The 14709-nt window shown below is 43.8% G+C and overlaps 1 protein-coding gene across 2 annotated transcripts in view; it reads right to left on the bottom strand.

Moving 5' to 3' along the window:
* Positions 1 to 736: 736 nt before the first annotated feature.
* LOC125447445 (adhesion G protein-coupled receptor E3-like) overlaps positions 737 to 14709 on the bottom strand; it is a 79488-nt gene continuing 65515 nt past the window's right edge. The window contains exons 15-17 of one of the 2 annotated variants that reach the window (XM_059640043.1): positions 13276 to 13444; positions 11496 to 11588; positions 737 to 5741 (exon numbers count right to left, since the gene is read on the bottom strand). In XM_059640043.1, coding sequence (XP_059496026.1) covers positions 5709 to 5741; positions 11496 to 11588; positions 13276 to 13444 — 295 coding nt within the window. In that variant the 3' untranslated portion in view covers positions 737 to 5708. The remainder of the gene's footprint in view (positions 5742 to 11495; positions 11589 to 13275; positions 13445 to 14709) is intronic. The other variant, XM_048521789.2, reaches the window with a different exon arrangement.

The raw sequence follows: 14709 nt of genomic DNA, 5'->3' as shown, positions 1-14709 counted from the left end.
ATGGGGCCACCCATTTAAAATTCTTTCAATTATTTTCGCTCAGAAGGTTTTAAGTCTTTGGAACTCTCTTAATGCGAAAGAGGTGGAAACATAAATATTTTTGAGGCAGAAGGATTTTTGTTCAAGTATTTTGAAAGGTTAGCAGGGTAGGTGCATGTGAGGTCAGATCAGTCAGTCATGACCTTATTGAAAGGCAGACCAGGTTTGAGGAGCTGAATGGCCTTCTCTTGGTGCTGATTTGTATTGTTTGTTTGCAAGATTTGAAATTTGCATATACACACTCCCTCCCAGTAGTTTTGTGGAATTAGGTGCCCATACAGCATCCGAAGGAAACAGTGATAATTGTAACTGGCAACATGCCTCATCTGTCCGTTCACTTGAGTCACTAAAATGCAATAGGTATAAAAATAATCAGAAGGCCTAACTACATATTAGCCTAAATTGTTATGATGCACAGACAGACAGCTGTGAACCAAACAGGGCCTTCCTTTGATGTTTAACAGCCTGTCATCTCAGCCTAAGCAGCTGTTCTACCTCAGTAAAAAATTAAACTATCAATGATCCCCTGAACAGCCACCCCAATGGTCCCTTACGAAACCTTTGAAAAACAATTCCAAACTCTCTGAATGATTAATTTCCAGACACCAGTTTTGAATCTTAAACAAAAGACTTAACAATTTATTAAATACAAACTGATATTAGCAAAAAGAAAATTAAAGAACACCATAAGCTGGTTCAAAAACAAAGTTGCTGGAATAACTCAGCAGCGCTGACAGCACCTGTGAAGGAAAAAAACAGTTAATGCTTTGGGCCTGGTGACCCTTCCTCAGAACTCAGATGCTGCCAGACCTGCTGAGCTTTTCTAGCAACTTTGTTTTTGTTTCTGATTTACAGCAACCACAGTTCTTTTGGTTTTTATACTGTCAGCTGGTTAATATATGCACTTTACATTTGAAACGTTTGTTCATAGTCCCATTCACACACAAAACAAGATTGTAAGGGATAAATCTAAAGTAATATTATACTGACCAGATTGCTTGATTATCCCTCACAATGCATTGTTCACAGGCATAAATGTGGATTCCTTATTTTTTTTGCTGAAATACTGATCAGGGTCACCTTCTCAGTTCACCCAGGTAGAGGAAGCAATACTGAGAATACAGCTTGCCTCTCTTTAGGCTTCTGGAAGCTGGTGTATCAGATTAGGCAGGGGGCTTTCAAATCCTCATGGAGTCTCCACAGCATCTCAGAGCCGTCTATCAAAAAAACAATTTCAATTTTGACTTCCGCCTTGATAGACTGATCAACTTTCCACTGAGGCCTCAGTTAGCATTCCAGCAGCTTGAACATAGGGTCTCTTTCAGACTTACTAGAGCCAATTTCTAGGTACTCCCCTCAGTAATAGCCAATGTTTGTTAGCTGGTTAAACAAAACACTCTTCCCGCATGTTACTGTTTCTGTTAGAAAATTTTAATCAAGGCTCAGTCAGCAATTAGCCTCCAGGCCAAGAAAACTTGCTTGGTCTGTTCTTTTCTTTTTTAACCCAAGCTTCCCAAAGTCCATCAGTCATTTTCAGCTCATAATGCAAAAGTTATAAAAGAATAAAATTAAAACAATGAAAATTTAGGGAGCACTCTAACAATATCTAGACGGCTACAACACAATGGAAGCAAATGTTACAGTTATGAGGCTTATAAAACTGTTAGGCTTTGCAATCATACCTTTCATTTAAAGTAAATTGAAGGGGATCAAGTGACCACTGCTGAAGTCTGCCTGTTTACAGGCTGAGATGACAGGCTGTTAAACATCAAAGGAAGGCCCTGATTGGTTCACTGGAAAGATGATGTCAAGTACTCACATCTGCAGAAATGCTGGTGTGCTTGTGTTTACAGTGGTCAGACTGCTCATCTCCAGTGTCCCAGGAAAACATTGAGAATGGTAGTTTGTGAAACATAATGGTTTGAACTGTCTTATTAATTTCTCAAAAGTACAGAATCTGGTCAAAGGAATAGCTAACCAGTATTTCTACCTGGAAACAAGGCCCAGATGATTCACATCACCATTGAGTAAGACTTTGAAAGGGGAAGGGTTTCTAAGATATCCCTGAAACCTCAACCTTATAGTCAAGACAGTCCACAAAGATTCAGGACTGGTTTAACATCTCTATGGTTTAGCGTGTGGAGACAAGGGTGGGAGCTCATGCTCTGACCCAGGACAGGCTGTGAAACAACGCTGAAAGATTTGCTTATCTCACACTAGAAGGAAGAGAGCTAGGGAAAACCCATACTGTGGAGGACAGTCTATGGTTAAAAGGTACCCAGGTGGGAAAGGAAAGGAACAAACGCAAATGCTGGGAAGCTGTGCATCATTTGGATTGGGTCCAATAAAATCTACTTAAGGGATAGAGCAAAGTAAACCAGGATTCAGTTGTGTTAAAAAAAAGAGTAAAATGTTCTGTTCTGAATTTTAATTGGCAAGTGGCTACATAAATAGTGTTTGGTCTATAGTGCTTTGGACCAGAGATAACAAGGTGTAGAGCTGGATGAACACAGCAGGTCAAACAGCATCACAGGAGTTGGAAAGCTGATGTTTTGGGCCTAGACTCTTCTTCAGAAAAATTCAGAATTTTTCTGAAGAAGGGTCTAGGCCCGAAACGTCAGCTTTGCTGAAACTGGAGCACCAAGACACACGGAGAATGTGCAAACTCCACACAGACAGTTGTGCAAAGGTGAAAATGAAACCAGGTCACTGGTGCTATAAGGCATCAGCACTAACCACTGAGCCAAAATACCGTATCTTGTAGATAGTACACATTGCTGCTACTGAGTGTCGGTGCTGGATGTTTGCGGATGTGGTGCCAATCAAGCGGCTGCTTTGTCCTGGATGGTGTTAAGCTTCTTGAGTGTTGTTGGAGCTGCACCCATCCAGGCAAGTGGGGAGTGTTCCATCACACTCCTGACTTGTGCCTTGTAGTTGGTGGACTTTGAGGGGTTAGGAGATGTATTACTGTATACAAGAACTGCAGACTTGCTTTTGTAGCCACAGTATTTATGTGGTGAGCCCAGTTGAATTTCTGGTCAATGATAACCCCCAGGATGTTGATAGTAGGGGATTCAGTGATGGTAACGCCATTGGTGGTTAGGTTGTTTCTTACTGGTGATGGTCATAGCCTGGCATTTGTGCGGCATGAATGTCAATTGCCACTTGTCAACCCAAGCCTGGATATTGTCCAGATTTTGTTGCATTTGAACACGCACTGCTTTCCTATCTGAGGAGTCATGAATGGTGCTGAATATTGTGGAATCATTGGCAAACATCCCACTTCTGACCTGGAGCTGAGATGATTGACATCCAACAACAATGATCATCGTCTTATGTGCCAAATATTCCTCCAGCCAGCGGAGAGTTTGCCCCGGGATACCCATTGATTCCAGTTTTGTGAGGGCTTCTGAATGCAGGAACCAGTGCCTCCAACCGTTTCTGATTATCACATGGAGTGAATCAAATTGGCTGAAGTTTGGTATCTGCAATATTTGGACCACTGGAGGAAGCTAAGATGGATCTTCCACTCTGCACTTCTGGTTGAAGATTGCTGCAAATGCTTTGGCTCTTCCATCATTGAGGATGGGGATATTTGTGGAGCCTTCTCCTCCTGTGAGTTGTTTAATTGTCCATCACCTGGATGTGGCAGGGCTGCAGAGCTTAGATCTGATGTGTTGGTTGTGGGAATGCTTAGCTCTGTCTATCACTTGCTGCTTTTGCTGTTTGGCGTGCAAGTAGTCCTGTTTGGTGGCTTCACCAGGTTGATACTTCATCCTCAGGTAGGCCTGGTGCTGTTCCTGGCATGCCCTCCTGCACTCTCCATTGAACCAGGGTTGATTCCCTGGCTTGATAGCAATGGTTGAGTGGGGGATATGCTGGGCCATGAGGTTACAGGTTGTGCTGGAGTACAATTCTGCTGCCGTTGATGGCCCACAGCGCCTCATGGATGCCCAGTATTGAGTTGCTAGATCTGTGTGAAGTCTGTCCCATTTAGCTCGGTGATAGTGTCACACAACACGATGGGGGTTGTTCTCAATGTGAAGGCGGGACTTCATCTCCAAAAGGACTGTGCGATGGTCACTATTACTGATACTATCATGGATCTGTACCCAGCAGATTGATAAGGATGAGGTCAAGTATGTTTTTCCCTCTTGTTGGTTCCCTCACCACCTGCCGCAGACCCAGTCGAGCAGCTATATCCTTTAGGACCCGACCAGCTTGATCGGTAGTACTACCGTTGAGCCACTCTTTGTGGTGGACATTGAAATCCCCCAACCAGAGTACACTCTGTGCCCTTGCCATCCTCAGTGTTTCCTCTAAGTGTTGTTCAACATGGAGGAATACTGATGCTTCAGGCTAGGGAAGAAGGTTAGTGGTAATCAGCAGGTGGTTTCCTTGCCCATATTTAATCTGAAGCAATGAGACCTAATGAGATCTGGAGTCAATGGTGGGGGCTCCCAGAGCAAGTCTCACCTGACCAGATCCCACTGTGTCGCTATGTCTGCTGCGTCTGTCCTTCCGATGGAACAGGACACATCTAGGGATGGTGACGGTGGTTTCTGAGACATTGGTATGATTCGAGAGTATGACCATGCCAGGCTCTTGCTTGACTGCTCTGTAGGACAGCTCTCCCAATTTTGGCACTAACCCCCTGGTGTTGGTGAGGAATACTTTGCAGGGTCAACAAGCCTTTGGCTTTTCCAACGCTCGGGTTGATGCTAGATGATCCGTCCGGTTTCATTTCTTTGAGACTTTGTAGCGATTTGGTACAACTGAATGGCTTGCTAGGCCATTTCAGGGGGCGGTTGAGAGTCAACCTCTTTGCTGTGGGCCTGGAGTCACACGCAGGTCAGACCCAGTAAGGATGGCAGATTTCCTTCCCTGAAGGACATTAGTGAATCAGATGGGTCTTTCTGAGAATTGACAATGTGGCCATCAGTAGATTCTTAATTCTGGATTCTTCTTTTTTTATTAAATTCAAATTTCACAATCTGCCATGGCCGAATTTGAACCCAGGTCTAGCTGAGTCTCCTGGGAGAATAGCAACATATACTGCGAGATCATAGCCTCCCTGATAGGCGATATGCGCCATTTAGCTGAGATTTTAGATTTCTGAAATGATATCATGAGCTAATGGAGAGGAACCTGTCTCGTCGGTGGAGCAGAGCCTCAGATAAGGGGTCAGAAGTTTAAAAACAGAGAAAGCTCATTTCCGAGAAATTTAAAGGAGTGTGGTTTCACACAAAGGGGGTGACTGATAATGTGAAAGTCTCCCACACAGAAAGTAACACATGCCAGTTCAATTCATCACTCTAAATCCGACAGCAGTGCAGTTTTTGCTGGCTAATTTTTTGAGGGCAAAAGATTACACATTCGGCAGGAGGAGTTAAAATACAGATCAGTTCATAAGCATCAGAGGAGATTCAGGGCACTGAACGTAAACCTTTATCTAGCTTCCTTGAAAGATGGTGACAGTTAATGTTTTTGCAATCCCCTTCCTTCAGCCGTGTTGTTGCAGGTTTTCTAGAAGCGATGTCTGTTCTTACGTAGAATTCTGCTGAACTAATTCGACAGGTCCCTCCATATCAGGACGATCACAGGAAATCAGAGCTGTGTTATCTGCAGAGTGCACCGTGTATTGTGACGCGACAGATTGGCTCAGGCTCTTACACTTTTGATTCCACAGCACTCATCTCTCCCTTAAAGGCAAGACAAAAATTGTTAATAGTGCATTAATGATTGGGCACGAATGAACCAAACAGAAATCGCAGGTAAGTTGCTCTGGGATTGGTGGAAAGGAAAGGAGAATCATTGGCAGCCAGTGAGCTGCTGGGATCTGGAATGCACCATTTAAGAGGGTCTTGGAACCATACTCAACTGGAACAGACAAAAAGGGTGCTGCGTAAAAACTTGAAAAGGGTGGCATGGTGGCACGGGTGGCACGGTGGCTCAGTGGTGAGCACTGCTGCCTCACAGCACCAGGGACCCGGGTTCGATTCCAGCCTCGGGCAACTGTCTGTGTGGAGTTTGCACATTCTCCTTGTGTCTGCGTGGGTTTCCTCCGGGTGCTCCGGCTTGCTTCCCCATTCCAACGATGTGCAGATTAAGGTGGACTGGCCATGCTAAATTGCCCCATAGCATCCAGGGATGTGTAGTTTAGGTGGGTTAGACATGGAGAGTGGGTCTGGGTGGGATGCTCTTCAGAGGAGTAGTGTGGGCTTGTTGGGCCGAATGGTCTGTTTCCACACAGTAGGGATTCGATTCTATTCTAATTTCAGTTATGGGAGCATGAGTAATAACTGGACAGCTCTTTGAAAGGACTGGCATGGACAAAATTGTCTCCCTCTGTGCTGTAAATTCCTCAATTCCATGTTATAGCCGCCACCATGCAATAGGATCAGGAAATAAGACCAAGACTTCCAAATCAAAAACAGGCTTGAAACAAGCAATTCAGCTTTGAAGAAAGGCTGGGCAAGCTGGGGGTGTTTACTTCGAGAAGACTGGGTTGGGGCTGATTGAGATGTACAAAGTCATGTGGGGCATAGATAGTGGGGAGAAGGAGAAACCTTAAAATGGGTCTAAAATCAACAGTCATGGTTTTCAGGCAGGGAGCAGCAACGTTCGAGGGAATTCTGAGGATTTTTTCTTCAGCCAGCGGTTGATGCAAAATAACTGGTAGAATGGTAGAAACAGAATCCATCGAGACGTTTAAGAAGTACTTAGATAAGCACTTGAAATCCCACATCTTACAGGCCAAAGACTGGAAAATGGCATTAGAATAGATAGATACTTGATGATATGTGTTGGACATGATGGGCTGAAGGGTCTTTCTCCATGCTGTAAAAACTCTATATCCTCTGCATCCATTTCATGGTGAGACCAGACCTGTGGAGTACTGTAACCTGTTTTGGTCCCCTTATTCAAGGAAAGATATCAATTATTCAGTGTCAGTTCAGAGAAGGATGATCCACAGTATAGAGAGATTGTCCAATGAACAAAAGTGAAACAGGATGTGTCTCTACTCACTGGAGTTTAGAGGAACGAGAGGTGACCACATTGAAATATACATGGTTTTAAGGGGCTTGACAGGGTCAACACTGAGAGGATACTTCCCTTCAAGGGACAGTCTAGAACCTGAGGGCACAGTCTCAGAATTAACGGGCACTAATTTAAGACTGAGATGACGAGGAATTCTTCCCTCAGAAAGTTGTGAATCTTTTGGACCTCCTTGCCACAGAGACCTATGGGGACAGAGTCCTTGTGTATGTTTAGGGCTGAGATAGATAAATTATTGATCATTCGGGGAATCAAATGTAACGGGGAATGGACAGGAAAGTGGGCATGAGGGATGTTGGATCAGCCGTGATCCTATTGAATGGTGGAACAGGCTCGATAGGCCGAACAGACTGCACCTGTTTCTAATGGTCTTGGGGGTAACAGAATTTAACCCTTCTGAGTTTGCTCTGAAACTTCTACTGGGCTTGGTAGCACACTCCAGTTGGTCCCAATTTCTTTGCCAACTGAGAAAATAATGATTACTAGTTTAAGACCAGCTCCTACCTAGATGGGGTTCAGGGCTGGCAGACCAGGTAAACCATGCAATGAAGGTATGGTCTGGCTTCTCAGGTTGACATAGAGATCATGTGGTACAACTTGTAAAGGAGGAAAAATTAATTTGCATCCCATTCAACATTCATTGACCAACTGACTCCAACTGAAAATGAGGTGACTTGGTCAGTTAGAGTCATAGAGTCATACAGCTTGAAAGCAGACCGTTCGGACCAACCAATCCAGACCGATAATAATCCCAAACAAGCTAGTCCCACCTGCCTGTGCTTGGCCCAAACCTTTCTTGTTCATGTATTTATCCAAATGTCTTTTAAACGCTGTATCTGCACCTGCATTCACCACTTCCTCAGGAAGTTCATTCCACGCACAAACCACTCTCTGTGTAAAATAAAATTGTCCCTCATGTTTTTTTTTAAATCCTTCACCTTTCACCTTAAAAAATATTCTTCCCCGGCCTTGAAATCCCCCACCCTAGGAAAAAGACACCCGCCATTCACCTCATCCATACCTCCCATGATTTTATAAACCTCTATAAGGTCACCACTCAGCTTTCTACGTTCCAGTGAAAGAAACTCCCAGTTTATCCAGCCTCTGCTTGTAACTGAAACCCTCCATTTCTGCAACATCCTGGTAAATCTCTTCTGAACCACATCCAGCTTAATAATATCCTTCCTACAGCAGGGCGACCAGAGCGGGACAAAGTGTATATTTATATAATTTCTGCTTTGTACTCTGCAATTCCTAAACTACGCTGTCCCTGCACTACATTTCATATGGTCCTTAAAGCCCTATAACACCATGATCAGCTATCCTGCCTTTCCCTTTCGAGCCTGAGCATAAATTTCAGCGAGGACACAAAACAGAAGTTCTCCAATTTCTAACTGCAGATTGAAGCTCATAGCTCACTCTAGGGAATGGACAATAACTGCTGCTCTCGCTAGTGATGCCCATATCCCAAAAGGAAAGGCCAAATCTTTGAAATCAATGACTGATAAAATTTTCAAGCCATCAATGGCACCACTATCCAAATGTGGAGGAATTTAGGAATAAGGTGTATTGTTCCAAAATAGACCTTCTTTGCTCAGAGGTTACTATTCTTTAGACCTCTCTCTCTCAAAGGCAATGGGAGGCTGGGTCATTGAACTCAAGGCTGACTTAGATCTTTGATTGAACGCGGGAATCGAGGGCAATAAATTGGGGAGGGTCTGCTGCAGCCAGGAGAGTGGACACAGGCCACAATCAGATCAGCTCATACTGAATGGCAGAGCCATCTCAGAGGCGGGGGGGGGGGGGGGGGGGGGGGGGAGGGGGGGGTGCGCAAATGGCCATCGCTTGCCTGTATTTCCTCAGAGTTCTCTCAGTCTTTGCAAGCTCCAGTCACTCCTTGGCCAATTTTTTGAGGCAAAAGAATTTAAAACTTCCCCTGATTGTGAAAGAAGTCTCCCAACTTGACATCTCATTTGTGTAGCTCCATCTGGACAATAGTGGTTTCTTATTTTCCATTCCGGATGGAATTCATTCCTGCTTATTGTCGGCAATTTGTGCTATTCTGTGGGGAAGTAATATTTAGGGTATGCTCAGTTCCAAAGGAGAGTGCTTTTGGATATTTCAATTAGTTATATGCAATTTTGTCCAGAAATAGGACGGGGATTACTGTAAGGCTTTCAGTAGGTCAATCAGGAGAGACTGTGGTCACTGATTAGCGTTTAGTGATTACAGGCATTGATTAGGGAGGTGACAGAGACACACAGAAGCATGTGCTTTATCAGGAGTATCACATTTAACTTTAGTCATGGAAGACAGCTGAATGGCACAGAGTCTTTGTAGGGAACTCAGTGAGCAGTCAGGAACAGTTGGATAGACTCTGTGCTGCTCAAACTCAGGAAGTTCCAGGAATCAGTAGACAGCAAAGTGTTGGAGTCAGGCTGTTACTCAGTCCTGGGGAGCTGTGAAAGTATTTGAGGAACTTGGACCAAATCAGCAAGATTTATTCTGAGAGATTTGGGTGTCGGGTGGGGGCCTAAAAAGCTGGTGAGCATTTGCAACTAAGCCAGTTTGAAGTTTGGGGTAAACCTCGGGGGAAGACAACCTCGGCGAAGCTGGCTATCAGACAAACAGAGGAATTATGTTTGTGAATGAGTACTGGAGCATCAGGTTTGGATCCATGAGAGCGTAGAACCAGCAAATGTGGGTGATTGATCAGAACAGGAGCAAATGTTGAGGCAGTCCAAGGCGTGTGATTCATTACAGGGTGCTTCAAGGCCAGATTGGCAAATGTGAAGAATTGTAATTCCTTGTGAAGCTGAATGAAGCTTGAGGACCCACTGTGTCATTAACAACTTGAGGTAATTACAGAGAAATCCATCTTGATTCTGTTTGTAATTGGATTATTTACTCATAGTGCATTGTCCATATCTATCCCATGCTAACTCTGGGTGTTTGAAATAAGTTACACATGTGTTGTACATTGTATTACTGTTCTAACATTTTGTGGTAAAATTTAATGTTCAACATCGTGGAATCTTGTGACTTTATTCTTTTGGAAAGTCCCCTGAATTTCTCACTTGTCCACTATATAAAAAATATAAATGGGTGGTATGCAACAAGTTCTGGGAAAGGCCCCTCAGCAGAATAAATGCTTTATCACTAATTGAATACTTAATCAGTAGAGGGTCATTTCTAACTGACTATCTGGTGTTCCTTAAGCAATGAGTCGAGAAAATGTAGTCAAATTCTGGCATAGGAACTAAATCCCAAATATCTGCCTCAGATCAATGTTAACCCAAACTGAGCTGAAATCTGATTTTATGACAATTTGTTGAGGACCCTGCTCTGCTTCTTAGACTGACACAAATGCCATGAAAGAGAAAAAAATATTTAGGTGCATATAACATTTCTCACCATCTCAGGACATCCCAAAGCAGCTCACTGTCAGTAAAGTGCCTTAGAGATGTAGTCATCACTGTCCTGTACAAAACACAGCAGGCATTCGATATACAGAGAGTTCTCCTAGATATAACAGGGTGATCACCTGATCATTTCTTTTAATGCTTTTCAGAAAATTTATTGAATTGGCCAAGGTACAAGGGGAGAGCTTTTTGAAAAACAGAATTCCAGGATCTTTGATAATGGGAACTGCAGATGCTGGAGAATCCAAGATAACAAAGTGTGGAGCTGGATGAACACAGCAGGCCAAGCAGCATCTCAGGAGCAGGAAAGCTGACGTTTCGGGCCGAGACCCTTCATCAGAAAAGCTCCTGAGATGCTGCTTGGCCTGCTGCATTCATCCAGCTCTATACCTTGTTATCTCTTATTCCAGGATCTTTCATTACCACCTGAGATATAAAGTCCCATTGAAACATCTGACAATGTGGCCCTGCCTCAATATCCCACTGGGAACATCAGCTGGATTCATAAAATCACCAGGGGTATGGATAGCCAAGAATTTTTTTTCCCAGGGTAAGGGAGTCCAAGTCTAGAGGGTATAGGTTTAAGGTGAAAAGAGACAGTTATAAACGGGGCAACTTTTTCATGCAGAGGGTGGTACGTGTGTAGAAGGAGCTGACAGAGGAAGTGGTGGAGGCTGGTACAATTACAACATTTAAAAGGCATCCAGATGGGTTCATGAACAGGAAGGGTTTAGAGGGCAAATGGGACTTGATCAGTTTAGATCGCCTGGTCAGCATAGACAAGTTGGACTGAAGTGTCTGCTTCTGTGCTGTATAACTCTGTGCCTAAGAACACTTGAGAAGTGGAGTGCTCTGAAGTGCTCTGGTACTAACTCTAACCTTTCTGACCCAAAATCAAGGGTGCTACCAACAAAATTGAATTGGACGATGACTCCTTAGTTAAAGCGGGAGTGATTATAAATCATGTTGACTCACCAGCGTTGCTGTCACCACACTTGTACTCGCTGACTCCGACCATAAATGTGGCTTCTTCGCTCCACTGAAGCACTGAAGGTATTCTTTCCTCACCTTTGTACAGTAGCCATGGTAGAAAAATGGTGTAAATTTAAAGACCCCTGGCAACTTTACTGTAGCTGCAACATCATTCCTGTATCTCCTGATGTAGAAGTGAAACAGCAAATGGGAGGACTTTGTGTTCTGTAATGCATTGCTGTGCTGAGTCCATGAGATACTTGTAAGACCTCAGCTGGAGTACTGTGTACAGTCCTGGTGTAACATTACAGGAAAGGTGTGAACACATTGGAGAAAGGTTGCAGGAGCGATTTATGAGAATGGTTCCAGGGACGCGGGGCTTCAGTGATGAGAATAGGCTGCAGAAATTGGGACTGCTGTCCTTAGAGTCTAAGAGGAGATCTGATAGAGTTTTTGAAATCATGAGCGGGCTGGGCAGATAGGGATGCATTCAAAGTGATGTGCCAATACAGCAAGGGTGATGTGAGAAAATAATCTTTCTCCTTCAGCGAGTAGTGAGGGTATGGAATGTGCTGTTTGTAAATGAGAAGGAGCCCAGTTCATTTGAGGCATTCAAGAGGGGCATTGCATGGTTACGTGACAGAAATGATGTGCAGGGGTATGGGGAAAAGGCAGGGGATTGAGTCAGGGACATCAAACCATTGCAGGCATGTGGGGCTAAACAGCCTCTGATGACATCTGAAAATTGCTGAAAGAAGACAGAGGGTGGTAGTTGATGGGAAATGTTCATCCTGGAGACCAGTTACTAGTGGTGTACCGCAAGGGTCGGTGTTGGGTCCACTGCTGTTTGTCATTTTTATAAATGACCTGGATGAGGGCGTAGAAGGATGGGTTAGTAAATTTGCAGATGACACTAAGATCGGAGGAGTTGTGGATAGTGACGAAGGATGCTGTAGGTTGCAGAGAGACATAGATAAGGTGCAGAGCTGGGCTGAGAGGTGGCAAATGGAGTTTAATGCAGACAAGTCTGAGGTGATGCACTTTGGTAGGAATAACCAGAAGGCAAAGTACAGGGCTAATGGTAAGAATCTTAGTAGTGTAGATGAGCAAAGAGATCTCGGTGTCCATGTACACAGATCCTTGAAAGTTGCCACCCAGGTTGACAGGGCTGTTAAGAAGGCATACAGTGTTTTAGCTTTTATTAATAGAGGGATCGAGTTCTGGAACCAAGAGGTTATGCTGCAGCTGTACAAAACTCTGGTGCGGCCGCAGTTGGAGTATTGCGTACAGTTCTGGTCACCGCATTATAAGAAGGATGTGGAAGCTTTGGAAAGGGTGCAGAGGAGATTTACTAGGATGTTGCCTGGTATGGAGGGAAGGTCTTACGAGGAAAGGCTGAGGGACTTGAGGCTGTTGTCGTTAGAGAGAAGAAGGTTTAGAGGTGACTTAATTGAAACATATAAAATAATCAGAGGGTTAGATTGGGTGGATGGGGAGAGCCTTTTTCCTAGGATGGTGACGGCGAGCACGAGGGGGCATAGCTTTAAATTGAGGGGTGAAAGATATAGGACAGATGTCAGAGGTAGTTTCTTTACTCAGAGAGTAGTAAGGGAATGGAACGCTTTGCCTGCAACGTTAGTAGATTCACCAACTTTAAGTACATTTAGTAGATGGGCTTCAGATCGGTATGACCGGTTGGCACAACATCGAGGGCCGAAGGGCCTGTACTTGCTGTAATGTTCTATGTTCTACATTGTAATCATAACATGATGGAATTCAATACCTGTTTGTTCAAAACACAGAGGATGATGAAGATGAAGGTGCCCTGGAAACTGTTGACAATAGTGAATAAATAGGCCATCACCAGGGTTTCTCTCCCAAAGTGAAACAAGCCAAGAATCCAGCTACATCCCAGGATAAACACCTGTGCAAAGGCTTTAAATGTCATCATCCTAAGAGGAAAATAAAACATCGTGTAACTCTATGCTTAAGGAATGAATTGATCACTATAGTGCTCAATCATTCTACATTTGGTTAGGAGAGTGTGCTAACTGACCTATGCTCACTGTGCTTGGTTGGTTAATCCTGGGTTAATACAGAGCAAAGATTGCAGGAAATTTAACACGTGTTAACGTACGATTTTTACATTGGAAAACCAGTGGCATCTCTGCATTGTAACATAAAACACACAACAATTACCCTTTCATTCCTGACCGTCTCAGTCAAACGTACAAAATTCTTTAAAGGGACAGACTACAGAAAGGGTGTTCCTCCAGACTGAGAGTGGGACTGGAGGGGTGTAGTCAAGAACCAAGGGGATTGTTTCAGAATATAGGGCAAGCTTTTAGCTGGGAGGTATTTCTTGAATCAGAGTCTGGTGAATCTTTTGAACTCCTCCACCAGAAGGCTCAATCTTGAGTATACTTTAGATCTCTAGAAACTAGTGACATAAAGAGATTTGGGAGGGCCTGGGAAAATTGGCATTTGGTTTGATGATCATTCATGATTTGAAGGACAGAGCAGACTCAAGGGGCTGAATGGCCTATTCATCCTCTGATCCTGATTAGCCTGCATTGTGTTTTCTGCAAAATCTCTCTTCTCCTGGGGCCATCGATCAGTTGCTAGGGTCACAGTTCCATGGGAGTCATGCCTTTTGCTGTACTTTATCCAAGTGGCCTCAGTTTTAAAAGGATGGATTCGTTCGCCTCTAGACTCAGATTTCATGAGGCAGTCATTTAAGATGTAAAGAAAACAAAACAACTCTTCCATGTGCCAGAGGCCCCTTTCTCCCTCCGAACCAGGCTATTTAACATCTGTTTGAAGATTCTGGGTGAAGCATGTGATTTTAACTCAAAGTGAAATTAACATAAGTTGAAATTGCCTTGATGCGTTAAAGCAGAGAAAGGAAAATCAAAACACACAACTTACCGGCAATGAGAGGCTATTCGACCCCTTTGAGCTCACTCTGTCTTTCAACAAAAACATGGTCTGATTGTGGTCTCAATCCTACCCTCTTGGTTGCTACTCATAGCTCTGGGCTCTGCCATCTATCAAGAATCTGTTTAACTGAGCCTTGAATGGATTCAATGACTCTTAGAAAGATAATTCTCCATTCTACCAATTCAAAAAAATCATATCCACTGCATTAAACACTTGGTTTTAAGCTATAACCCATAGTTTTAAGCTCATGGGAAAGCATCATCAGTATTAAATTTAT

Source organism: Stegostoma tigrinum, chromosome 35 (genome assembly GCF_030684315.1).
Source record: "Stegostoma tigrinum isolate sSteTig4 chromosome 35, sSteTig4.hap1, whole genome shotgun sequence".
Taxonomy (NCBI): Eukaryota; Metazoa; Chordata; class Chondrichthyes; order Orectolobiformes; family Stegostomatidae; genus Stegostoma; species Stegostoma tigrinum.
Note: the sequence above shows the minus strand (reverse complement) of the source record. Positions and strands in the feature narration are given on the sequence as shown.